At 53.4% G+C, this 24,812-nt stretch overlaps 1 protein-coding gene and 1 long non-coding RNA gene across 4 annotated transcripts; both read right to left on the reverse strand.

Moving 5' to 3' along the window:
• Positions 1-268: 268 nt before the first annotated feature.
• On the reverse strand, positions 269-19,322 carry ttyh2 (tweety family member 2). Of its 3 annotated transcripts, XM_029841415.1 has the most exons (15): positions 19,044-19,322; positions 16,697-16,869; positions 14,042-14,153; positions 12,051-12,271; positions 11,343-11,438; positions 8,133-8,205; positions 5,241-5,310; positions 5,095-5,150; positions 3,816-3,908; positions 3,652-3,744; positions 3,264-3,406; positions 2,935-3,120; positions 2,776-2,854; positions 1,941-1,967; positions 269-1,126 (listed from the first exon to the last, which is right to left on the reverse strand). In XM_029841415.1, the coding sequence occupies exons 1-15, from the start codon at positions 19,170-19,172 to the stop codon at positions 1,046-1,048; spliced, it is 1,632 nt and encodes a 543-aa protein (XP_029697275.1). In that variant the 5' UTR covers positions 19,173-19,322; the 3' UTR covers positions 269-1,045. The 3 variants fall into 3 exon arrangements, with proteins under 3 accessions (XP_029697275.1, XP_029697281.1, XP_029697287.1); XM_029841421.1 differs by lacking the exon at positions 1,941-1,967; XM_029841427.1 differs by lacking the exons at positions 5,095-5,150; positions 5,241-5,310.
• A 3,219-nt stretch (positions 19,323-22,541) lies between these two features.
• Positions 22,542-23,881, reverse strand: LOC101065327 (uncharacterized). Its single transcript, XR_003891342.1, has 3 exons — positions 23,579-23,881; positions 22,758-22,820; positions 22,542-22,568 (listed from the first exon to the last, which is right to left on the reverse strand). It is a non-coding gene; the product is annotated as an uncharacterized lncRNA (long non-coding RNA).
• Between the last annotated feature and the right edge of the window lie 931 nt (positions 23,882-24,812).

Consider the following 24,812-nt stretch of genomic DNA (forward strand, 5'->3'; position numbering starts at 1 on the left):
AAATACTGGGTGGTTTAATACACCTGCTGAACTACTTCCGCTTTTTCAATAAAATGAACTAAATAATGACCCGTTTTGCAATCATAAAGTCATTTTTGTGTTACCAGAACACTGTCTTATGTGTCATAAATAAACAAAGGTATTTAATGTGACCGATATTGTAACTACATTCACGTAAACAGCTGTGGTCATGGCTGGCATTTGAATTCACACAGACTTGGATGTGCAAGGGTTTCAGAGGGTTAGAGGGATTTTAGAAAGGGACACATTTTACTGAAAACTGCTTTATTTAACTGACATTAAGACCCTAATGTTTAAGGTCGCACATAAAATAGAGCACCACTTCTGCTGCCTGTACAACGTAACATGCTGAATTCAATTTTCTTTCCTTACAAAACTGTACGTTATTCATTAATCATGGTTAGGGCAACACTTGACAGGTGAATTTAGACACATGTTAATGAAAAACAAATACAAAAGAAAACCTATGTGAAAACACCTAGAAAAAATATATAAAAATGGCACAAATGAACCCAGCCCAGAAGAGACTAGTCGGCTTTAATTGTACAACACACACATCGGCTGTATATATAGTCTCACTTTAAAGATGTCTGGAAACGTGTGTGTGTGTGTGTGTGTGTGTGTGTGAAGGTCAATAAATTAGACCTCAGCTGTGTCTCCTGCTGCGTACCACCAAATATATCCTCCACAAATCACCCCCCGCTGAATACAGATGCATTTGTTGCTCTCTCAGGAGACCGGAATGGATTTAAAGACATTTCAAGTGTCTCAAAGGTGAGAAGAAAACACGTGGTTGAGCTGCCGTGCACTGACGAGCGCACCCTCCGCTGCTGCTCAAATATCCAGCAGGTTAATCCTGACAGAAAAAATCGGATTAATCAATAATGAGAGAAACAGTTTGACATCTACTGCACAGGCTGCAGTCCTTGTTAGGCTGAGAGTCATCGTGTGTGTGTGTGTGTGTGTGTGTGTGTGTGTGTGGTGTATGTGTGAGAGAGATGCTGTTTCCCTCAGGTGAAGAATTCTACGCTTGGAAGTCGTTTCCCGTCTGTCTTCTCTGCTCTTCGGTCATGGACAGGTAGGTGGCCCTCATGGTCGGGGAGTACTGTGGAGCAGAGATAAGCACCAGAGGTTACCGTGGGTTACCAGGTGTTTCTGTGGGCGTGGCCCGAGGGTTTGGAGGAATCGGGTCCACAGTCGCTCTGTGCAGTCAGCGTTTTCTGATCATTTGCAGGCAATTGTGAGCGTTTTGTGTCAAAGATTCACAGGAGAAAAATGCTAAATGTATTTATTTTTGGTTCGTATCTTAAATATCTTTGGTGAATAAACTAATCCGACATCAACGGTTAACCGCGGAAAATATTTTAAAAGCTTTGGAAAATCCCGGGCTTAGACTTGTCACGTTTATTTGCTTTTAGCATTTACGTTTGGTACAAATCAGCAGGACAGAGGGAGGGAGGGGGGTGATGATGCATGGGGGGGCTAGGAGGATTCTAATGACTCTACTGGAACATGTTGCTACAGCAGTCTGGGTCAAACAGCACGCTCGATGTTATTCATTGATCCACAACTTTCTTAAACCTACACCTCTCAGATCTCTGTGATCAATAACAGATCTGTCAGTGCTGGAGAAGGTCTGATACTGGAAGACTTTATATTGGAAAACTTGAATGAAATAAAAGAACTGCATGCACAATAGCTGAAGTACTAGACTGTGACCACCAGGGGGCGATTTACCCTCACAGACTTTCTGCAGCGGCGACAGAAGGTTGTGAGTTCAAAACCATGCTGTGAAAGAAGGACTGCACCGGAACCCGATCCAGGGGTTGTGACAGAAAGGTCAGAGGTTACGAGATGCAAATGAGGGGGAAAGGAAGAAAACCAGGAAATGTGTCCTGGGAAAAGTTCAAAAGACTTACTCGGCTTCTATACTGCTGAGAGTATATCTTCAGGAGTTGGTTAAAAAAAGATATTAAAATGAAAGATACAGAAGAACAAACAAACACAGATATGACAAACAAACAAAAAAATAAATAAAACATGCAGTTAGCTGCAGACTGCTGCATTGGGTTAACAGTTGTAGCCTGGAGGAAAAATGTCATTAAACAGTTGCTGCTAATTGTTATGAAAAGGCAGAAATAGAACATTCAGCTCGAGATCAATGGAAAAGAATTAAAGGATGTTTACTGAGCAACCTGGTATTTGTTGCATGGCTAATAAAAGACAGTTGTTCAGAAATTAGCTGGTATTTCCGTGTCATCACACCCAGCGTGAGCGCCAGAGAGCAGCAGGAAGGATTTAATTCAGCGTGCCATCGTACTCTTGTACACCATCTATATTTAATCCCTCTGTGTTTCTATATTTATCCCTGTCATGCAGATTAACAGGAGTCCTGCTCTCCAGCCAACGAGAAACGTGTGTCGGAGTCTCGCGACCGCTGTGACTCCCTCCTGGGAAAATAGCCTGAGGGAAGCTAAATGATGTTGTGTCCACGGTCAATTATTAATGATATTACTTCTCCTCTCCTTCCTCTGCTGCTACAAATCAGCGTTCGGGGGCCTCAAGAAGTTAAAGGAGCTAAAGAAATTTGATCAGATGTGGGTGAGAATCTGAGCGGCGCCAGTATAGAACCAGAAAAGAACTAAGATCATCTGTTATTCATAGATTCTGCTGGGCTTTAGAGCCCAAGTCTGTTTGCTAGCTCAAAGACAAATAACATCATAGGAGGGACTTGTCCTGCGGGGCCCAACGCACCGACGGGGGAGGAGAGCCTCGTCCAATCAGAGGCACGTTCTCGAACCTCGGAGTTCCCCCGAACAGAGCATTCTGGTTCCTGGGGACGAAGGAAAGACCCGATTCAGACGGCGGCGGGAACGCGCCAAATGTAAACAGGCTTTGCTCCGATTGGCTCACGTGTAGTCGGACACGGGGGCGGTGGAGACAGCCGGCGCGGGCGGCTGGAGGCTGCTCTGGCTGCCCATGCTGCTGCTGTAGCTGCAGAAGCTGTGCATGTTGGTGAGGTTGGGGTTCTGGGGGCCCACCCTCCTGGCCCGGGGGTTGAACGGATCCTCCTCGTCGATGTCGTCGTAATCCCGTTCCCTGCAGAGGTGCAACAGAGCACGTGAGGCAGGAAACCCGCCCGCTGAAGCTTTCCCACCAGCACAAACAACCACCTTTACATCCCAAAGTCTTGGGTTGTTGCGCAACAGCTGCACGCAGTCGGGGGGGGGGGGGGGACTCACTTGCAGGCAATTTGTCTCCAGGCCCGGGGAATGGCACACAGCATGACAGTGAAGGCACAGGCTGCCAGGGACGAGAAGAGGCAGAGGTACAGCGTTCCCTCCACGCCATCGTAGCACACCCCCACCATGGCGTCCAGGTAGTCCTGAAGGGGTCACGCACAAAACACAGCACAATGTCGACAGGCACAAGCTGGAATTTGCTGCCACGGGCCGACGAGTCCGGCATTATTCATGAAGAGACGCGCGGCTGAGAGCGCCGGTGTGCAGGGAACTCATTATACAGCACATTAGTCGGCGCACAGTTGCCTTCTCGCCTCCCAGTTTAACTTCCCTCCCGTTGACCCAGTTCTGCTGCCCTGACACCAAACAGAACACAGAACAAACCGACCTTATTCAGCCCCCTGCAGTCCAGCAGGGCGGTCAGCTGGTGCAGACTGGCCTCTGAGGAGTTCAGCAGGTGCTGCACGCCCAGAAGGTCCCTCTGCAGACACAAACGCTCGTCAAAAAACCCAATCGCTCGCGTCCGACACTGGTTTCCTGCCTGTGTGATACCTCGGCAGTGGGAAACAGCGGCACAGCGAACTGCAGGAGGCCCTGGATCTGGATCTGCATGGTGGTCAGGGACCTCTGGAAGACGGTTAAAGGCTGCAAACAAGGAATGACAGAGCAGAGCGATGCACACAGGCAGGATCTGAAGCTCGTTGTTCATCAGTAAAGTATCTGCTTCATTATAACAACTCCTGGAGCTCCCCTGTAGTGACGCCCGCCCGCCAGCAGGGGGCGAAGTGAGCCTCCACACCCACCCGTGCGGGTGATCACGTGATTCCTCCTCATTTTTTAAGATTCGGATTCTCAAATGAATAAATCAGCCACTTCTGCTGAAACAAAAAAACCCTCTAAAGTCTGAAGACGGTTCTCCCCCATGGGGAGCGGAGGAACGAGCGCACGTAAAACTCCCAACGCGGCGACTCTAAAGTCAGACCAGCGCCTTCGTTGTGATGGGGACGACGTTCTGGGCCGGAATAAACTGGGACAGGGGAGACGGATGGAGGAGGACAGCGGGGGGGGGGGCCCAGACGCTGACGCTGATAGAAAGAGATTGGAAGAAAAGGGGCAGGAGGGTTGCCCGGAGCAAAAGGATGGAGAGAGGAGAGGAGAGAGCGCACGAGGCCGTGCACGCTCACGTCCGACCCTCCTCAGGTCCTCCGACTGTCGGCTCGTCAGCAGCGATGAGCAATAACTCAGCAAAAAAAGGCAAAAATCAAAGAACCCCCCCCCCCAAAGGAGAACAGATCCGACGTTTGGCCGTTTCAGAGAGGATCACGAGATCCACGCGGAAAGAAGATCAAATTAAAGGTACATTCATTAGCTGTTTAGCGTCATTAAGGGGGGGGCAGAGCGGGATGGGGCAGGGTAGAGCGGGATGGGGGCGGGCAGAGCGTGATGGGGGCGGGACAGAGCGTGATGGGGGCGGGGCAGAGCGGGATGGGGCAGGGTAGAGCAGGGTGAGGGCGGGGCAGAGCGTGATGGGGGCGGGGCAGAGCGGGATTGGGCAGGGTAGAGCAGGGTGAGGGCGGGGCAGAGCGTGATGGGGGCGGGACAGATCTGGATGGGGGCGGGGCAGAGTGGGATGGGGCAGGGTAGAGCGGGATGGGGCGGGGCAGAGCGGGATGGGGGCGGGACAGAGCGGGATGGGGCGGGGCAGAGCGGGATGGGGGCGGGACAGATCTGGATGGGGGCGGGCAGAGTGGGATGGGGCGGGGTAGCGCGGGATGGGGGCGGGGCAGAGTGGGATGGGGCGGGGCAGAGCGGGATGGGGGCGGGGTCCTACCTGCTGGAAGGGGTTGGAGAGGCTCTGGTTGCAGAAAAGATAATAATGAAGAATATCTGCAGAAATCAGAGAGACACAGGGTGAGTGGGGAGGGGGGGGGGGGGGGTGCTGGCAGGAAGTGCTGCCGCCGCGGCGCCGAGCCTCACCGGTGCCGATGACGCCTTTGGTCTGGCTCAGGAGGAACCGGTCGGGGGCCACGCAGAAGTCGCTGGTGCCCTGAAACCAAGGAGAGGCGAGTGAGGATCAGAGCGGCTGGAGTTCTTTTTAGGGGGAAACGCCGCTAAGAAACGATCTTTCACCTTCGGTGCAGGTAAGAAACCCGCAGATGTGTGAAGGTCAAACGCCCCCTGGGACAAGACAAACACGCCCTGCAGAGCTCCGCCCCCCCAGACTGGGGCTTATGCTAACGAGCCGAATTCTCTGGCCAAACCTGAGCTGGTTTGTGAGAACGGACGCCCCCCAGCGAGCTGCGCTGGTTCCTGGGGCGAAAACAACCGTTCAGCACCCGTCAGGAACCAAGGCCCTTATTACCCCTCACAACTGCCCCTGCAGGTGCTCCAGTTTCCCGTCCACAGTCCAAACATCAAAGACTTCAACACCTGATCATCTGAGCACCAAGGTTCTGAGGAGCCGTGTGGTTCTCCCAGGCTCCGAGAGCCCAAAAGAGCCCCAACCACTTGCCCTGCTTTCCTACGCGCAGTATTGCCGGGCGTCCACCGGGGGCAGTTGTTTGGGACTGCAGATAAAAATAGATCATTTCAAGAGCAGCCAGTAATTATAGTCGGTTTTAAGATCAAAGGCTTCCTGCTCAGAAAACAACATGAGGACTCATCCAGGAGCAGCGTCTCCTGCTCTGTTCCTCTCATCCTGTGGTTCAAGTGAATCTTCTACAGGGTTTTTTGGACTAAAAACAGAAAAACACCAACACATCAAGCCTCCCTCTGCATCAAAGAGCAGCACAAAGAGGTCCGTCAACTGAGCGTGAAGCTCACATTAGCCTGGTGGAGGGGAAACGATGACAACTGCAGATTAACCCCCCCACCCCATTATCTCCTAACTTAGACCTCTACATGTTCGCTGTCCTCTTCACCCTGGAGTCAGAACATCAACAACTAATCTGAAGGAGCCTCAAAAAGCCTCTATAGGAGCCTCCAAAAGAGCCTCTAAAGGAGCCTCTATAGGAGCCTCTAAAGGAGCCTCTATAGGAGCCTCTATAGGAGCCTCTAAAGGAGCCTCTAAAGGAGCCTCTATAGGAGCCTCTAAAGGAGCCTCTATAGGAGCCTCTATAGGAGCCTCTAAAGGAGCCTCTATAGGAGCCTCTATAGGAGCCTCTATAGGAGCCTCTAAAGGAGCCTCTATAGGAGCCTCTATAGGAGCCTCTAAAGGAGCCTCTATAGGAGCCTCTAAAGGAGCCTCTATAGGAGCCTCTAAAGGAGCCTCTAAAGGAGCCTCTATAGGAGCCTCTAAAGGAGCCTCTATAGGAGCCTCTATAGGAGCCTCTATAGGAGCCTCTAAGGAGCCTCTATAGGAGCCTCTATAGGAGCCTCTATAGGAGCCTCTAAAGGAGCCTCTATAGGAGCCTCTAGAGGAGCCTCTAAAGGAGCCTCTATAGGAGCCTCTAGAGGAGCCTCTAAAGGAGCCTCTAAAGGAGCCTCTATAGGAGCCTCTATAGGAGCCTCTATAGGAGCCTATAAAGGAGCCTCTATAGGAGCCTCTATAGGAGCCTATAAAGGAGCCTCTATAGGAGCCTCTATAGGAGCCTCTATAGGAGCCTCTAAAGGAGCCTCTATAGGAGCCTCTATAGGAGCCTCTATAGGAGCCTATAAAGGAGCCTCTATAGGAGCCTCTATAGGAGCCTCTAAAGGAGCCTCTATAGGAGCCTCTATAGGAGCCTCTATAGGAGCCTGCTGGAACCTTCTCTCACATCGGTCGTGTACTTGTCCTGATGTAACTGCAGGATAAAGAAATCTGACGGAAACGCTCCTAAACAAAGATGTTACTGATGCTAAATGCTACGTGGACTGGTTATACTGGGAGGGGAGGCTAAATGGACTGGTTATAGTGGGAGGGAGGCTAAATGGACTGGTTATAGTGGGAGGGGAGGCTAAATGGACTGGTTATAGTGGGAGGGAGGCTAAATGGACTGGTTATACTGGGAGGGAGGCTAAATGGACTGGTTATAGTGGGAGAGAGGCTAAATGGACTGGTTATAGTGGGGGAGGGAGGCTAAATGGACTGGTTATACTGGGGAAGGGAGGCTAAATGGACTGGTTATACTGGGGGAGGGAGGCTAAATGGACTGGTTATAGTGGGAGAGAGGCTAAATGGACTGGTTATACTGGGAGGGAGGGAGGCTAAATGGACTGGTTATAGTGGGAGGGAGGCTAAATGGACTGGTTATAGTGGGAGGGAGGCTAAATGGACTGGTTATTAAGATTAAGATGGACTTTATTCATCCCCGTGGGGAAATTGAATCGAATTGAATTGAATTGAATTGAATTATAGTGGGAGGGAGGCTAAATGGACTGGTTATAGTGGGGGAGGGAGGCTAAATGGACTGGTTATAGTGGGGGAGGGAGGCTAAATGGACTGGTTATAGTGGGGGAGGGAGGCTAAATGGACTGGTTATACTAGGAGGGAGGCTAAATGGACTGGTTATAGTGGGGGAGGGAGGCTAAATGGACTGGTTATACTGGGGAAGGGAGGCTAAATGGACTGGTTATACTGGGGGAGGGAGGCTAAATAGACTGGTTATACTGGGGGAGGGAGGCTAAATGGACTGGTTATAGTGGGAGGGAGGCTAAATGGACTGGTTATACTGGGGAAGGGAGGCTAAATGGACTGGTTATACTGGGGAAGGGAGGCTAAATGGACTGGTTATAGTGGGGGAGGGAGGCTAAATGGACTGGTTATACTGGGGAAGGGAGGCTAAATGGACTGGTTATACTGGGGGAGGGAGGCTAAATGGACTGGTTATACTGGGGGAGGGAGGCTAAATAGACTGGTTATACTGGGGGAGGGAGGCTAAATGGACTCACCACGGCGATGGCCAGGTCAGCTCCCAGTGAGGCCCAGCTCAGGACCAGCGTCAGCACCCCGAACACCATCATCCTGCAGAGGAAACAACAGGTGTCACACGTCTCCATGGCAACAGCGTCGCCCTGGGAATGACGCTGTCGTACGTTTGCTGTAAAGTTAGCGGCTAACTACGATGCTAACTACGCATCGTTAGCTGGTTTCCCTTCAACTGCTTCAACAGAAACGCTGCCGACAAACGAGACGATTGTGAGGGAGGAAAGAGGAAAAAAGGGGAATTCCGGGGAAAATCCCAACCACATGGGTGTTTCCTCCAGAGGGATCCTGTCGGGAAGATCCCGGGATCTTCGTGGATCACATTCCTGGAAGCAGAGCAGCTGTGGTGGAAGGAAGTGCTTCAAGGAGTGACCTCACTGGCAGGTCAGAGGTCAACCCTCCCTCCCCCGTTACCAAGGCAACATCTGTGGAATCAATCGTTCCCACAGACGCTGCTCCGATAAAAACGGGACATTTCGGAATGCTGGGGAAATTTTCAGCGAGTCCTTTCCTGAAGGGAGGGAGAAAAGTACTTTTTTAGGAAGTTTTCAAAGGGGTTTTGGTTGGATGTTTGTTTTCTGGGGGATAAACTGAGGGACAGACGTCCAGGCCGAGGACACGTCCTCCTCCGCTGTGGAAAAGGAGGAGGGGCGGAGCTTCACGGAGCCGGGACAAAAGTGGTGAGAGGAGCAACATCAGCTCCGTCTTTCACATCGAGCAGCGTGAAGCCAAACGAGCAGGAGGACAACATGTCCTCAGATGTCCCACAGCCAGGACCAAGTTCTGCTCCTGCTCTGTGGAAGATGGATCCTGATTCAGGTTCAGTTGTGGAACCTCAAAGGCTCAAATCAGTGGACAGGAGGGTGGACAGCAGGGTGGACAGGAGGGTGGACAGCAGGCTGGACAGGAGGGTGGACAGCAGGGTGGACAGGAGGGTGGACAGCAGGGTGGACAGGAGGGTGGACAGCAAGGTGAACAGGAGGGTGGACAGCAGGGTGGACAGGAGGGTGGACAGCAAGGTGGACAGCAGGGTGGACAGGAGGGTGGACAGCAAGGGGGACAAGAGGGTGGACAAGAGGGTGGACAGCAAGGGGGACAAGAGGGTGGACAGCAGGGTGGACAGGAGGGTGGACAGCAGGGTGGACAACAGGGTGGACAGCAGGGTGGACGGCAAGGTGGACAGCAGGGTGGACACGAGGGTGGACAGCAGGGTGGACAGGAGGGTGGACAGGAGGGTGGACAGCGGGGTGGACAGCAGGGTGGACAGCAGGGTGGACAGCAGGGTGGACGGCAAGGTGGACAGCAGGGTGGACAGCAGGGTGGACAGGAGGGTGGACAGCAGGGTGGACAACAGAGTGGACAGCAGGGTGGACAACAGGGTGGACAGCAAGGTGGACAGCAGGGTGGACAGCAGGGTGGACAGCAAGGTGGACAGCAGGGTGGACAGTGGGGTGGACAGCGGGGTGGACAGGAGGGTGGACAGCAGGGTGGACAACAGGGTGGACAGCAGGGTGGACAGCGGGGTGGACAGCAAGGTGGACAGCAGGGTGGACAGCGGGGTGGACAGGAGGGTGGACAGCAGGGTGGACAACAGGGTGGACAGCAGGGTGGACAACAGGGTGGACAGCGGGGTGGACAGGAGGGTGGACAGCAGGGTGGACAACAGGGTGGACAGCAGGGTGGACAGTGGGGTGGACAGGAGGGTGGACAGCAGGGTGGACAACAGGGTGGACAGCAGGGTGGACAGCAGGGTGGACAGTGGGGTGGACAGGAGGGTGGACAGCAGGGTGGACAACAGGGTGGACAGCAGGGTGGACAGCAGGGTGGACAGTGGGGTGGACAGGAGGGTGGACAGGAGGGTGGACAGCAGGGTGGACAGCAGGGTGGACAGTGGGGTGGACAGGAGGGTGGACAGGAGGGTGGACAGCAGGGTGGACAACAGGGTGGACAGGAGGGTGGACAGGAGGGTGGACAGCAGGGTGGACAGCGGGGTGGACAGGAGGGTGGACAGGAGGGTGGACAGCAGGGTGGACAGCAGGGTGGACAGCGGGGTGGACAGCAGGGTGGACAGCAGGGTGGACAGCAGGGTGGACAACAGGGTGGACAGGAGGGTGGACAGGAGGGTGGACAGCAGGGTGGACAGCGGGGTGGACAGGAGGGTGGACAGGAGGGTGGACAGCAGGGTGGACAGCAGGGTGGACAGCGGGGTGGACAGGAGGGTGGACAGGAGGGTGGACAGCAGGGTGGACAGGAGGGTGGACAGGAGGGTGGACAGGAGGGTGGACAGGAGGGTGGACAGCAGGGTGGACAGGAGGCTCTCTCACATCAGATGAAGGAGTCACATTAAAGAGTCACTGTAAACCTGCGTTAGCAGCACATGCTAACACGGCGCTAACCCTCTCACCCTGTCTGAGCACCAGAACCAGAACCTCCAGAATCACTCGAACACCTTCAGGTTCTGCAGAGCCGCTTCCTGAACGTTCCGGCTGGAAGAGTCGTGTCTGCTAGCACACGCTAATGCTAGCAGGTCAGAAGGCTAATCCACTGTGGACTCAATCCACCCCCACGCTAACCAGGGCATGACTTGGGGGTGTGTGTGTGTGAGTGTGTGTGTGTGTGTGTGAGTGTGTGTGTGTGTGGGTGTGTGTGTGTGAGTGTGTGTGTGTGTGTGTGTGTGTGTGTGTGTGAGTGTGCATCTGTGTGTGTGTGTGTGTGTGGTTAGTAGGGCAGGATCGGAGCAGCTCTTCTCCTGACTGGCTGATTCAGTGAGACAGAGTCTACTGGGCCGGGGGAGCGAGGCCTGGCCGGAGGTCTCGGCGCTTTTCAGCATAAAAATAAACGCTTCCGAGCGGGGAGACGGAATCAGGTGGATCTCTGCCGCTGATGCCAGAGACAGCTGGAAAGACACAGGTGACACAGGACGCTTCACTCTGAGCGGCTGAACTGGGAGTACTGGGAATACTGGGAGTACTGGGAGCACTGGGAGCGCGCTCATCCCGCCGCTGGCACCGGGACAACAGGACTGGTGTTTGCACAGGGATGAGGTCTCACGCTAGTCGCTAAAGTCTCCGGCAAATTCCCACGGGAAAAGAAAGCCAGCTAGCGCGGCATGCTAACGCCGCTCGCTAAGAGACCCGGTAACTGAAGCTGGTCCACCAGGGGCCCGTCGGACTCACGTGGTCAGCAGCCAGCGGGACTGTTTGGCCAGGCCCAGACAGGCCAGCAGGCAGATGATCAGGTCCACGATGAGGAGCAGCAGGTAGGAGAGCCACCTGCAGGGACAGACAGAACCAGGACACGTCAAGACCCGTTCGCTGGGCTCCAGGACGCCTCCGTTAGCCTCCTGAGCTTCAAACTGAGCTTCAAACTAGCCTCCGTTAGCGGCAGCCGCCAGCGGCACGCATCCAACCCGAGCTAATGCTGCTAATCAGTCGCACCAGCAGTCACGTGCGGCGCCTGCACATGCACGTTGTGAACACGCGTGCGCACGGGTCCCGCACAAGGGCGCTGCTCGGCGCCGCCGACGTCGCGTCCGCGGCTTAATTAGCGCTCAGGAAGCAGCGCGGCGGGATGGGAACATTCATAATGGAAGAGCACGCGCAGAAGTCTGCGTTGTGCTGCTCCAGATGTGCACGTGTGAGGCAGAAATGCTAAAAATACCACAGACTAACTGGACTCAGAGCTCCTGCACGCTAGCAGCACGTTACATTTCAGCTAGCTGGTGTTCACGGGTCAGTAGGAGGTCTCATTAGCATGCTAATGTCGCTAAAGCCGTGGACAAAATATGTCTGGAAAGTCCCGGAGACGCCTGGGCGACGCGTGGTAATTAGCCCTGGTCTCAACAGCTGGACGCACCTGCGCGCTGAGACCCACCTGTGCCTCACCTGTAGTACTCGATGTTGGCCGTGTGGTCGGCGACGGACGCCAGGTCCATCTCGGCCTCCGCCCAGTCCGGCAGACCCAGCAGCTGCTTGATCACGTTGTCGGCCATCTGCTGCATGAACCTCAGCGTCTGCACGTAGTCGCCCCGCGTGGCGAAGATCTCGTCCAGCCGGGCCAGGTGCAGGTGCAGGCCGCTCCTCATGCTGCCCATGGTGCCGCTCACCTGGGGCGACGGAGAGAAGGGGGCGGGGCCAGGCGTGAGTGTTGATGATTGAGTTCCCCTCAAATGGTCAAAGATGGTGGGGACGTAGCTAGCATGAACACTTCGCATGCGTTAGCCGAGGGATTAGTGGTTGAAGCTTAGTGGGTCTCAAGTGTTCTGAATTCTTGTTGTTCGTTCAACAGAGAGCAGAGATTTTCATGCTCTAACTGAGAGGGCGGCCCCCTCCTCCCCACAGGTCAAAGGTCAAAGGTGAGGGAGGGAGGGACCGCGGGAGAAGGATGGAATACTAAGATTGTGGAGGCGGAGAGGTTCCGCTGGAGACGACGGGTCAGAGACATTCAGACTTTCCTGATGCTTCAGGACAGAAACTGGTGGCTTGTTGGGCAAACTAGCATCAAACTAGCATCAAACAGAGCTTCAAACTGAGCTTCAAACTAGCATCAAACTGAGCTTCACACTAGCATCAAACTGAGCTTCAAACTGAGCTTCAAACTAGCATCAAACTAGCATCAAACTGAGCTTCAAACTAGCATCAAACTGAGCTTCAAACTAGCATCAAACTGAGCTTCAAACTAGCTTCAAACTAGCTTCAAACTAGCATCAACCTGGCATATCTGCGAGGAGGGGGAGGGGCAGAGCAGGGAGGGGGAGGGGCAGAGCGGGGGGGAGGGGCAGAGCAGGGAGGGGGAGGGGCAGAGCAGGGAGGGGGAGGGGCGCCTCATTAAATATAAATACTCTTGTTCCCCGTGTTTCGCCTCTGCACGCCGCCGCTGGTGAACCAACGCCACGCGCAGGAGTGCTGTTTGGACCCGTAACCTGGAACCCTCCGCCGACCCGCCGGGTCCGCGTGGTCACGACGGGCGCCGTCGAGCATTTCAGCCGCTTCAGGCTCAGTTTCTCAGCTCATCCACCCACAGACGCTTCACATCCACTCTGGGAACGATGAGGACTGTCCCTTCCCGTTTGGCCCCCCTGAACGGCCCCCGAGGCCAATCAGACGCCCTCCCCCATCAGCTAGCCCCGCCCCCGGCTCACGGTTGGTTCGGGGGGGTGGACTGTGGGAACACTGGGCTCTTTGTGCCAGGACTTGTTAACAGTCCGGGGGGGGCAGCGAGCTGACGGCACGACTTGGATGCACTTCCTGTTTCCCTGATAGGCTAACGCGTCCATGCTAGCATTACCACGCCTGGGAGAATAATCCCCACTGGTGTCCTCTCGCACTCGCTCCCAGATTTAAATATTTATAGCGCGTCAGTCAGGCAGCGACGCAGAGCCCCGCGTTAGCATGTGAGCGCGGCCTCCTTACCCGTGCCTGGCAGGCCCGCGGAGGCGCTAAGTGGCTCGCATCCCGCCGCATTAATCTGCATCATCACAGATGGACACGTAATCCCCGCTCTTCAGTGGCGGCGGCGGCGGCGTGGGCGCCGCCACGAGCTCGGCTCCATCAACAGCCTATAAATAAACAGTCCGTCACGGTTTCAGATCGGCCGCTAATCGCCGCTAACGTGAATCCCGTCGACTCGTGAAAGTCTTCGCTCAGGTGGAATTTTACGCTCCATCGTCGCTAATCTCGGATTAGGCTAATCCGCGCGTTTTCATCGGACCGCTGCCGTCCGATGCCGACACAGATCAGGACGCAAATCCCAGAATCCCCGACGGGGCGCCAAATCTGCTGAGTCAGCAGGAGCCTTTTATTGGGGCTGAGGTGACTCAGCAACCGGCAGCTAGCATGCTAGCATTAGCCTGCCTATACGGCCGCGGTTTACCTACCAGGCTGTCCACTCCACCCAGTGTGTGGTTGGCGTTGTAGAAGGAGTAGGTCAACTGGTACACGCCGTCATTAGCCTCGCTGTTGCCATAGAAACCCACACCCACGGCGATGCTGAGGGGGAGATGAGAACAGTTGTTAAACGCCCAATTAGCGACACGACGGCTGCGGCGGACGGCAACCAAAGAGCGCCAACGCGAGCAGCAGCTAGCTCCGCCCCCGCGGCGGTGCTAGCCTGGCGCCCGATGAGGCGTCTGGAAGAGGACGGCAACGTCTCGGCTAACGCTAGCATCGGCTAACGCTAGCATCGGCTATCGTTAACAGCAGTTACATTTGAACACAAGCGACACGTTTCAAGCTTATGTTCGCTAAGCTAACGGCTAAATGTGGCTGTCGCCCAAGCGCCACTGAGACCTTTTTGGTTCTTTGGTTCAACAAACTGGAGAGAAGAGGTCAAAGGTCAGACAGCCAGGAGGAGCAGAGCATCACTTCCAGCGGCGCTCCGCATGTTCCGGATTAGGATCAGAGCAACATTAGGATCCGATGATCCGACATCAGCGTTGTTTTCTAATCTCATTAAAGCTGGAATGGAGCTTCATTAACCCCAAAACACCTCACTGTCCTTCCTGTCCTGTCTGTCCTTCCTGTCCTGTCTGTCCATTCTGTCCTGTCTGTCCTTACTGTTCTGTCTGTCCTTCCTGTCCTGTCTATCCATTCTGTCCTTCCTGTCCTGTCTGTTCATTCTGTCCTTCCTGTCCTGTCTGTCCTTCCTGTCCTGTCTATCCATTCTGTCCTTCCTGTCCTGTCTGTCCATTCTGTCCTTCCTGTTCTGTCTGTCCTTCCTGTCCTGTCTGTCCATTCTGTCCTTCCAGCAGGTCTGAGAGGGACACACTCGGACCTCATGCTGCTGATGACCTCTGACCTCGCGCTAATGATGGACAACGGCCCTGTTACTGAGCTTTATGCTAATGAGCTAGCGCCTGGGGAGCATTTGAGGATGAAGAAGAAGAAGAAATGGCTGATGAAGATGACTCGGCTGCGGATTCTCGACTCCCTAAACCCAAACGGGCCTGGCGGGTGATGGCCCATCCCCGAGTAGAGAGGGCACGTAAATAATTAGCATCGTTAGCATACGGAGGCTACGGAACATGAGCCCATTCAGGCTCTCCTGAAAAGAGCTGTTCTACGAGGCTCCAGGCGTGATTTAATAAAAAAGTGGCATCTAAAACATCTCACATGACTGGGAGACCCCCCCACCACACACACACACACACACACACACACACACACCCTCCCCCCCAGCCACAGAATTCAATTAACTGCCCCGTGGGGACGCAACATCTCGCTGACGTGCAACTTCTGCCCAGTTACGCAACTGCTGCTTCAGACTTTGGTCTCTGTAAACACAGCACGAGGTCGGTAGCCGATGCTAGCAGGGGCGCTACCACGGGTGTTAGCAGAGGCACTAGCAGGGGCGCTAGCAACACTACTAGCGCTCTTATTACTGTGATGTCATTTCTGAGGGACAGGAAGGTTTCTGCTGGTCTTGCGGGGCCTCACACGCCAGCAGATGTCTGAGAGGCTGGAACGTGAGGACCAGGGGGAGCTAAGCTAACGCTGGAGCACCCACGCCGTTGGTGGTGTCAGCTGGGATCAGGACTGATTCGGGATCAGGACTGATTCGGGATCAGGGCTGACGAGGCCCTGGAGCCTAAACAAACCCCACAAACCATTTAACGAGGTATCGGAGCAGTTCGCTGCCCATTTAACGAGGTATCGGAGCAGTTCGATGACATTTAACGAGGTATCGGAAGAGTTCGATGCCCATTTAACGAGGTATCGGAACAGTTCGATGCCCATTTAACGGTGTATCGGAGCAGTTCGATGCCCATTTAACGAGTTATCGGAGCAGTTCGATGACATTTAACGATCTATCGGAGCAGTTCGCTGCCCATTTAACGAGGTATCGGAGCAGTTCGATGACATTTAACGATCTATCGGAGCAGTTCGCTGCCCATTTAACGAGGTATCGGAGCAGTTCGATGACATTTAACGATGTATCGGAGCAGTTCGATGCCCATTTAACGATGTATCGGAGCAGTTTGATGCCTTATACTGGTTATATACTGGTTATATACTGGTCCCACTGGTTATACTGGTTATATACTGGTCCCACTGGTTATATGCTGGTTATATACTGGTCCCACTGGTTATATACTGGTTCCCTACTGAGTCCACTGGTTATATACTGGTTATATACTGGTTATATACTGGTCCCACTGGTTATATGCTGGTTATATACTGGTCCCACTGGTTATATGCTGGTTATATACTGGTCCCACTGGTTATATACTGGTCCCACTGATTATACTGGTTATATACTGGTTATATACTGGTTATATACTGGTCCCACTGGTTATATGCTGGTTATATGCTGGTTATATACTGGTCCCACTGGTTATATGCTGGTTATATACTGGTCCCACTGGTTATATACTGGCTGCTCATCATCTGTTTCTTCTTCTTCAACATTGAGGTTAAATTGTAGAAACTGCAGCAGGAAGTTGGAACGAAAGAAAAAACGAGTTTTGTAGGTTTGTTTTGGTTTTGGAGCCGCGGACGCAGGCGGACGTGGAGGAGAGGCGGCGGCGTCTCACCAGGTGAGGAGGGCGGCGGCCACGGCCGACCAGGTGACGCAGCAGGAGCCCGCCTTCTTGCTCTGGTCCTCCTCGTCTCTGCGGCAGCAGCACAGGCAGCTCAGGTAGACGGCGAGACCCAGCAGGTTGAGGCCCAGGCCGGCGGCCGCCACGCAGCCCAGGAACATCAGGGCCTGTGGAGACAGACAGGAAGTGGGGGCGTTCCCAGTCAAGGAGCGTTCCAAGATGTTGGATCCCAACAACGAACTTCTGGAACGTCAAGCTAGCGGAGATGCAGAAAAGCCCCAAAACATCGTTGCCGTTGCTAGTGACAAAAGGGTCACGTGACCTGACGACCAGCTGACCTCGGGGTCACGTGACCCCTGTGAAGCCACTGATGAGACGGCGCTAGTTAGCGACCGGGCTAAGCAGTTTGGTCTGCTGAAGGTTTTCCTGGTGATAATATCCGACCCGCTCCCCGGCTCGGGTCGTCGCCCCCGGAGATCCTGACTCTTTCCGGCAGAGTGCGCTCGGCTGGGCGACCATTACGACTGAGTAATGCGACCCGTGTTTTATTCATGAGGCGAGGGGGGGGGGGGGGGGCGCCTGGTTTGGGACTCGTCTCACTGCTTCTCTCGAGCTAACTGGGACACTCGTGCAGCCTGGACTGGGATCCTTCCCCTGGGGGGTGTGGAGAGTTCACGGGTTTGACGCTACGCCCCTGAGACAAAGGAAACCCACCCCCACCGCTTCAGTGAAAGAGACGGGGGGGGGGGGGAGGTCCGAGTGTGCATCAGTGCGTGGATCATCCAGCCAATAGAGCGATTAGCCCCATGCTAATGACGGGCTTCCAGCACACACGGGACTGATCAGGGTGAAGAACCGAGGGGGGGGGGGACGTCTCTCCGCTGGAGGGGCGCCCTAAAGGAGCAGCCGGGTCCACGGGTACCCAGAACCCTCCGGTAACGCCAGCAGAACACGTTTGCTCCTATAAAACCCGTTTTTTTTTTATGCAACAGTGAGTAAATCTGTAAACGGGTTAAAACTTAACCAGCGGCAGCAGATTCCAGGTTTGGCAGCAACAGGAAGTGAGAGGGGAAGTCAGATGGAGCCGGACCTGCTGACCCACACATGACGCAGACACATGGGCTCAGGACGTGCACGCCCACGCGGTCCCGGACCCCGTCCTGTTCCGGGCCGGGCTTCCTCGGACGTTAGCCTCGGGCCCCCCGACGCTGGGAGCAGCGGAATGGGTGGTCTCCACGGCAACCGGGGGAGCACGTCGGGAACATGTGGGGCCTCCTCGCCAGGGCGTCCTTGTCTCAGCGAGAGGACGGTTGGAAGCTAACCAGCGCCGCTCCGCTACCACTTAGCGGCTCGTTCTCCCAAAAACGTGAACGCCAGCGAGAGACGAACACTCGAGTATTGTCGGCGTAAAGGAATTAGAGAAGTGGTCAGGTGATCCCGCTGGCATTCCCAGGCCCGGAAAAGTACCAGCAGGGACGTGAGCCGAGGACAGAGGAGGCTTGGAAAAACTGCAACCCCTCACATTCCAGCGCACGCCGACCCGGAGCCCGTGAGGGGGTCCGTGTGGACCGGCGTGCTCCAGCGAGCCGGCGCCGTTAAAGACGCGCCGCCGCCGCCGCAGAGGTCGGTCCAGAGGGGACGAGGCTCATTTCAGATCCTCGTTAGGAGGCTCCACCATAACGAGCAACTTGTGTCCAACCACAGCTAATCTATTAGCCGCTGCGGCGGTTTAGCCTCCCGGCGCAGGAGCGGATCAGATAAAATGCTAATTAAACTGCGGTGGTGGGAAAACGTCCCGCTAATATTCCGACTGTGAGGAAGTGGAGGCGGACGCGTGGACAGGAAGTCCACGTCTGCAGGTGAGATGGTGGACAGGAAGTCCACGTCTGCAGGTGAGACGTCTCCACAGGTGACGTAGAAGAGGCGGGAGCTGGAGGTCAAACGTGTCGCTCGGCATCGCCGTTGCCACGGTTACGCCCCGTAGATCCGCACCATTTATTTCTGCTGCTCTAGTTCTTGTCACCATCTGGACTCCTGCTCAGGGGCCCCAGGGGGCCTTAAGGGTCTGAGTGGACTAACCGGAGGTCCCAGCACTGGATCCCAGCAGTGGATCCCACTAGTGGATCCCAGGTCAATCACAACTCTGGAGTCCTGGTCCCTGCCTGAACTCACCTCTCTTCCGGATCCGCTACAGAAACAACGAACACGGGGCCAATGTTGGAACAACCCCCCTCGCGGGGACATTTCTGGCATCGAGCCACGTGACTTTAGTTCAGGGCGCAATGATGAACAGAATCTGAGACCAGAGGTTTGACGACCCCGTCCCTGCCCCCCCACCGACCTGCTGGTAGTTCTCCTCCTCAGGCAGGAAGCTGTTATCAACCGGCTGAAACCTCAAGTTGACGTGAGGGAAATTGTGGAGCCAGTAGGTCCACCAGGGCGCGATGTAATCCACCCGAGCCGAAGACATCCCTGCCGGACAGCAAAAGTTCGGCTGCAGCCTAAATTAGCCTCTTCTACCCGGAGCGGAGGTCCTAATCCCGTCTCATGTCAGACAAAGGCGACGGGGAAACGCACGCGCGGCGGTGGGAACGCTCCGAGCCGCGCATGGGGCCAAAAGACGTCCGAGAGGCTCCGGAGAGGCGGCGGCGCCGGTGCCGAGCAGGATCCGAGAGGACTCGCATGAAACGCGGCGATACCCGCAGCGCCTTCCGGGACCCTCTCCGCGGTCCGACTGACTGGCCGCTGCTCGAAACGCGCACGTCTCTGGAGCGCGCCGAGGACGCGGGAGCGCGCGCCGCCCGGGCGGGTTCGGGATGTGGGACAGTGACGCGCTCACCCGACAGGTCCGAGGACGCGGCTCCGCCAGACACCGACTGCGGCCCCGCCCAGCGGTCGACAGGCGCCATTACACCACAGCGCCGAGCTCACGCGCTTTAGTTTAAATCAATCAAATCAAACCAAATCTTTATTTATACAGCGTCTGTTACAATCAAAACTGTTTCAAAGCGCTTTCCAGAATCCCAGGTCCTGACCCCAGACAAGCAACAGTGGCAGGAAAACTCCCCTTTAACAGGAAGAAACCTGGAGCAGGACCAGGCTCATGTAGGGGACCCTCCTGCTGATGGGGGGGGGGGGAGGAGAGGAGAGGAGAGGAGGGGGGGGAGAGGAGAGGAGGGAAGAGGAGAGGAGAGGAGGGAAGAGGAGAGGAGAGGAGAGGAGAGGGAGGGGAGGGGAGAGGAGAGGAGGGAAGAGGAGAGGAGAGGAGAGGAGAGGAGATGAGGAGAGGGAGAGGAGAGAGGGGAGGAGATGAGGAGAGGGAGAGGAGAGGAGAGGGGGCAGAGGAGAGAGGGGAGGAGATGAGGAGAGGGAGAGGGAGAAGAGAGGAGAGGAGAGGGAGAAGAGAGAGGAGAGGAGAGGAGCGGAGAGGACAAGAGAAGAGAGGGAGAGGGAGAGGAGAGGAGGAGAGGGAGAGGAGAGGACAAGAGAAGAGAGGGAGAGAAGAGAGGGAGAGGAGAGGAGAGGAGAAGAGAGGGAGAAGGAGAGGAGAAGAGAGGAGAGGGAGAAGAGAGAGGAGAGGAGAGGAGAGAGGGGAGGAGAAGAGAGGAGAGGGAGAGGAGAGGGAGAAGAGAGAGGGAGAAGAGAGGAGAGGGAGAGGAGAGGGAGAAGAGAGGGAGAGGGAGAGGAGAGAGGGGAGGAGATGAGGAGAGGGAGAAGAGAGAGGAGCGGAGAGGAGAGGACAAGAGAGGGAGAGGACAAGAGAAGAGAGGGAGAGGGAGAGGAGAGGGGAGGAGAGGAGAGGGAGAAGGAGAGGAAACCATGACCCAGTGGGGTGACAGAGGCCTGTCAGGTGATCATGTTTCCGGACCCCGGCAGCCTTGGCCTATAACAGCATCGCTAAGATGTGACCTAATGATTAGACGACCCCCTAAGTATGATAATCTGTCTGTCTATGATAGTAACTGGAACTACTGAATTAGTAACAATAAGCTTTTTCAACGAGGTAGGTTTTGAGTCTGATCTTAAAAGTAGCGATGGAGTCAGCCATAGCAGGGGGGCCTGGACAGGGAGCTGGTTCCATAGCAGGGGGGCCTGGACAGGGAGCTGGTTCCATAGCAGGGGGGCCTGGTAGCTAAATGCTCGCCCCCCATTCTACTCCTAGAGACTCTGGGAACCACAAGTAGACCAGCATTCTGAGAGCGGAGCGGTTTATTGGGCTGGTAAGGTGTCACTAGCTCCTCCAGGTAGGATGGAGCTAGGCCTCTGAGGACCTGGTAGGTCAGAAGAAGGGTTTTAAAAATTATTCTAAATTTAACAGGCAGCCAATGAAGAGACGCCAGTACAGGAGTCATGTGACCTCTGTGGTCAATACCTGTCAGAACCATGGCTGCAGCATTTTGGATCAGCTGGAGGCCTCTTAAAGACTTAAATCAAAATCTAATTTCATTCTGCGGCTTATTAGGATCCGGTTCCAATTCCAACAGTGGGGGTGGGTTCAGACTGGACCCCTTAGCTTATTCATAAAGATCAACCCTTAAACGGCTTTAAAGGACAACAGGACACACGTGTCGGGAGTTTTTCCAATTTTTATTACAATTATCTGTACATCGTGGTTTTACTTGAGCTCCTTCACAGCCAGACCTGCAACAAAGAAAACGCCATTACAACCATCACACTGGGGTTCGGTGCACACACACACACACACACACACGTGCAATTAGAACCTACAGGACTCCAACCACAGACATTAAACACAAGCGGCAGCACCAAAGCAACACCTGCTTTAAAATGAATCCCAACAGAGCATTTAACTGATAAATAACCCCCCAAATTAATGAAGCTGTTGCAGATCTGTAACACGACTGCGCAGCTCTTCGTCCTGCTCCCATCGTGTCTTAATAATCATTTAATTCTGACTCGGTTTCCCCTCATATGAGCAGAATCACGGCACCGACCTGGAGGCAGGGACTGCTTGAGCTTCTCGGCCTTCTCCTTGTCTGTGATGACCAGGGTGTACAGGTACCTGCTGCAGCGCACCTTGAACTTTACATTGTCCTTGTTCTTCTTGATCTTTACGGCTGCAGGACAACAAAGGACACGTTTACAGCTGGGGAAATCGTCTAAATGTGACGCTAGTGCACAAGTGTCCACTTCCTAGAGCGAACAATGGCTGGTGTGTCCAGGAAAGGATGAGACTTACACTTGGCATCCTTCCTCCTGGCTGTCAGCAGGAAATCTTTGATTTCTTCAATCTTGCGAGGCTGCGAGGACACACAAATGAATTAATTTATGTGAATAATAACGTGCAGGAACGCGGGGGAAGCCTGGCCGGGCAGGAAGGTGGTGTTAGGGGACCGGTGGAACTGAAATCTCCGCGTGGAAGTCGAAACTCAGCACTTGGTCCATCGTTACTCTTGCAAGACTGTGATGCATCACGAGCACGTCAGCCTGAGATGTTTGGACGTCTTGCTAATGGCTAATGCTAAACTCTGTTCAGCCAAGTTGTGGCGAGTTTTGGACCCCCTCTAACAGAGTGGAGGCAGAAAAACAGAAAAGGGAATTACAAAGAGCCAGATTAAACGTAGAAATGGCCTGTTTGGCCTTCGTTTCGAGTCCTAATTCCCCGAAAACAAGCGTGTCCGTGAGCATTGACAGCCTGTTGGCTAACGATGTTAGCTACATGCTATAGTGCTAAGCAGCTACGCCGGAGCCGGGAGAGGCATTATAGCTCAAATTCTACATCCACACGTCGCAGAATAGCTTTGCGTTTTAATTATAAGGTGGACAACGTCGCCAACGACTCAGAAGCGGCTCTTTTAGCCCCAGGAAGAGGACTTACCATGCTGCCTTGTGACCGGACAGAGCGCTGGGAAAGAGCAGAGAAAAGACGTGAGACAAATTATCGCAACGAAAATAACTTGCAGAAAGGAGATTCTTGTGCAGTCGCGAAGCTGCTTTTACGCATAATTATTAACTGATTGGAAGAACGACGCTATATTTAGCGTCTAACAGGATGGTTAATGATACAAAAGGGAGATATTTATGGTAAACTCACTCAGTCTGCCAAAGAGGGGATGAAAGGGGCGGAACTTCCGGTTTCAGACGTCTTTATAAAAGGCTACGGAGAGCATGAAGGGACAATTAAAACGTCAAAGGCGAAAATAATGAATTATATTGCTAAATTCTTACCTTCTTATAGCAAAAGAATACAAAATGAACAGATTTTTCACTAACATTGTAGGAAATGTCAACACAAAGGAAGAGCCCATTAAATGTGCTGATGTTCCAAAGCCATGGAGCTTTAGTGATCAAGCAACCTACGATAATATGGGTTTAAGTCACCAAATGTGGGGAAATGACCTGCTTGGAAAGTTGCACTCAGTGCTTTCTTTTTTGCTTGTTATGCTTTCTAAAAATGTGTTATGCCATTTATTCAATATTTATCTGTTTACACACAGAACGACATCCATCATACAATATACAAGGACACAAAATTGAAAAATGAATTTATCTTTATAGTCAAATATGAGTGGGACTGGACCTGATGTTCTGCTGCACTGTATGGAGGCCATCCTTATGTTGGGTCCTCATAAATAATCATGTATTTAGTCATGTGTGGCAACACTCAACACAAACAAGCAGCTCTTTTTGTGATCCAGCTGGTGAAATGAATTCTCGGAGAATGCGCATTTCACTGCATGTTAATGAGCCGGAGGCAGCTATTCACCTCCGGAACTGCACATTTGTCACCCTCCATTCTCGGTATACAATAGCCACTGGGCTGAATAATCCATATTCGGAGATTGTGAACGCCTGTCAAAGTTAGAAAAAGAGTCATTTAAAAACAGATGAATTAATTAAGATAAAATACTTGACCTTCAGCGAGCGGCAACACTGCAGGCGTGTGCGATTCAATAGAATCGATGTTTTCTTTGGCGTTTTATTCAAAAACAGAATCAATTCTTTATTTTCCTCATCAACGTTTATTCCGGGCTTGAAGGTTAAGTGTCACATGACGAGTTTTCTCTCCACAAACCCAAATTCGACTGTTAGAAACTCCTATTTTGTCAGTTTTGCTGCTGCTCCCACGTCTCTCCCCCCTCCCGCCAGACTTCAGCCCACAGACCCAATTTGTTTCTGACACGACCGTTTTGTGGGGTTTTATTTCTGCAGCAGCAGAAACGTTCTTTTGTTGCCAACTGTAAATTATTGCTGAGAAGAAGCTAAGCTGGAAAACACATGCGCTCCTGACTTACGGGTTCAATTATCTTCAGCTGTCAATACTATAAATCAAAACGTTCCCAGGGAGAAAAAAATGATAAAAAATAAATAAATCAACTTTTAGTGTAAGAATTTGCAGTTAATGGGAAAAGTTAATGGTCCAGTCGTGCGGAAGTCCTGAAATGACAGGCAAGGAAATGTACCGACGCTGTGGGGTTCGGAATCACAAGAAATGGCTCCTTAATGAACTCCAGCCTGTTTCCATATTCACTTCTCAAAAGCAGAGGATGATCTGTGTCAATAATTTACACCGCGGGAGCCCCCTTTGAGTGACACCCCACTCAGTTACCATGGAGATCCACTTTGACACGCAATAATTCATAAGGGCTGGAAACAGTAGAAGAGCGCTTTGCAGATGAACCTGTCCACCTGCCTGCAGCCCGGCCGCCTCCGGGTGTTCAATCAACCCCGTCTGTCTCCGGATTATAACCGCAACACTTTCACATCAGTCAGAGTTCAGCTCGTTTACCGGGAGGATCACAGCCCAAAACTCTCCTTTGGATCCAATTAGGAAGAGGGAAATCTTCCTTTTCATCTCCAATAACAACCAAACACGTTTTCCTAAACGTGAATTTACCAGGAACATTTAAATCCTGGACATTTTCTCTTTATGGGAGTAAATAAGATTACTGTAGTTTACGCAAGACCGTCATGGCGTCACCGACAAGAGGCCATTTTAAAATAAACACGTTTTGCAGCAGCAGTGGTGTGCGCGCTGCCTTCTGGTGCGGCGTGATGACAAGCGTCACCCCGATGATAAATCACGGAGCGTCAGAAGACGTGAGCTTGATGTGATGATGAGTTTGAGTTATTAAACGCAGCCTGCGTG

The sequence above is a fragment of the Takifugu rubripes genome, chromosome 1 (assembly GCF_901000725.2).
Source record: "Takifugu rubripes chromosome 1, fTakRub1.2, whole genome shotgun sequence".
NCBI lineage: Eukaryota > Metazoa > Chordata > Actinopteri > Tetraodontiformes > Tetraodontidae > Takifugu > Takifugu rubripes.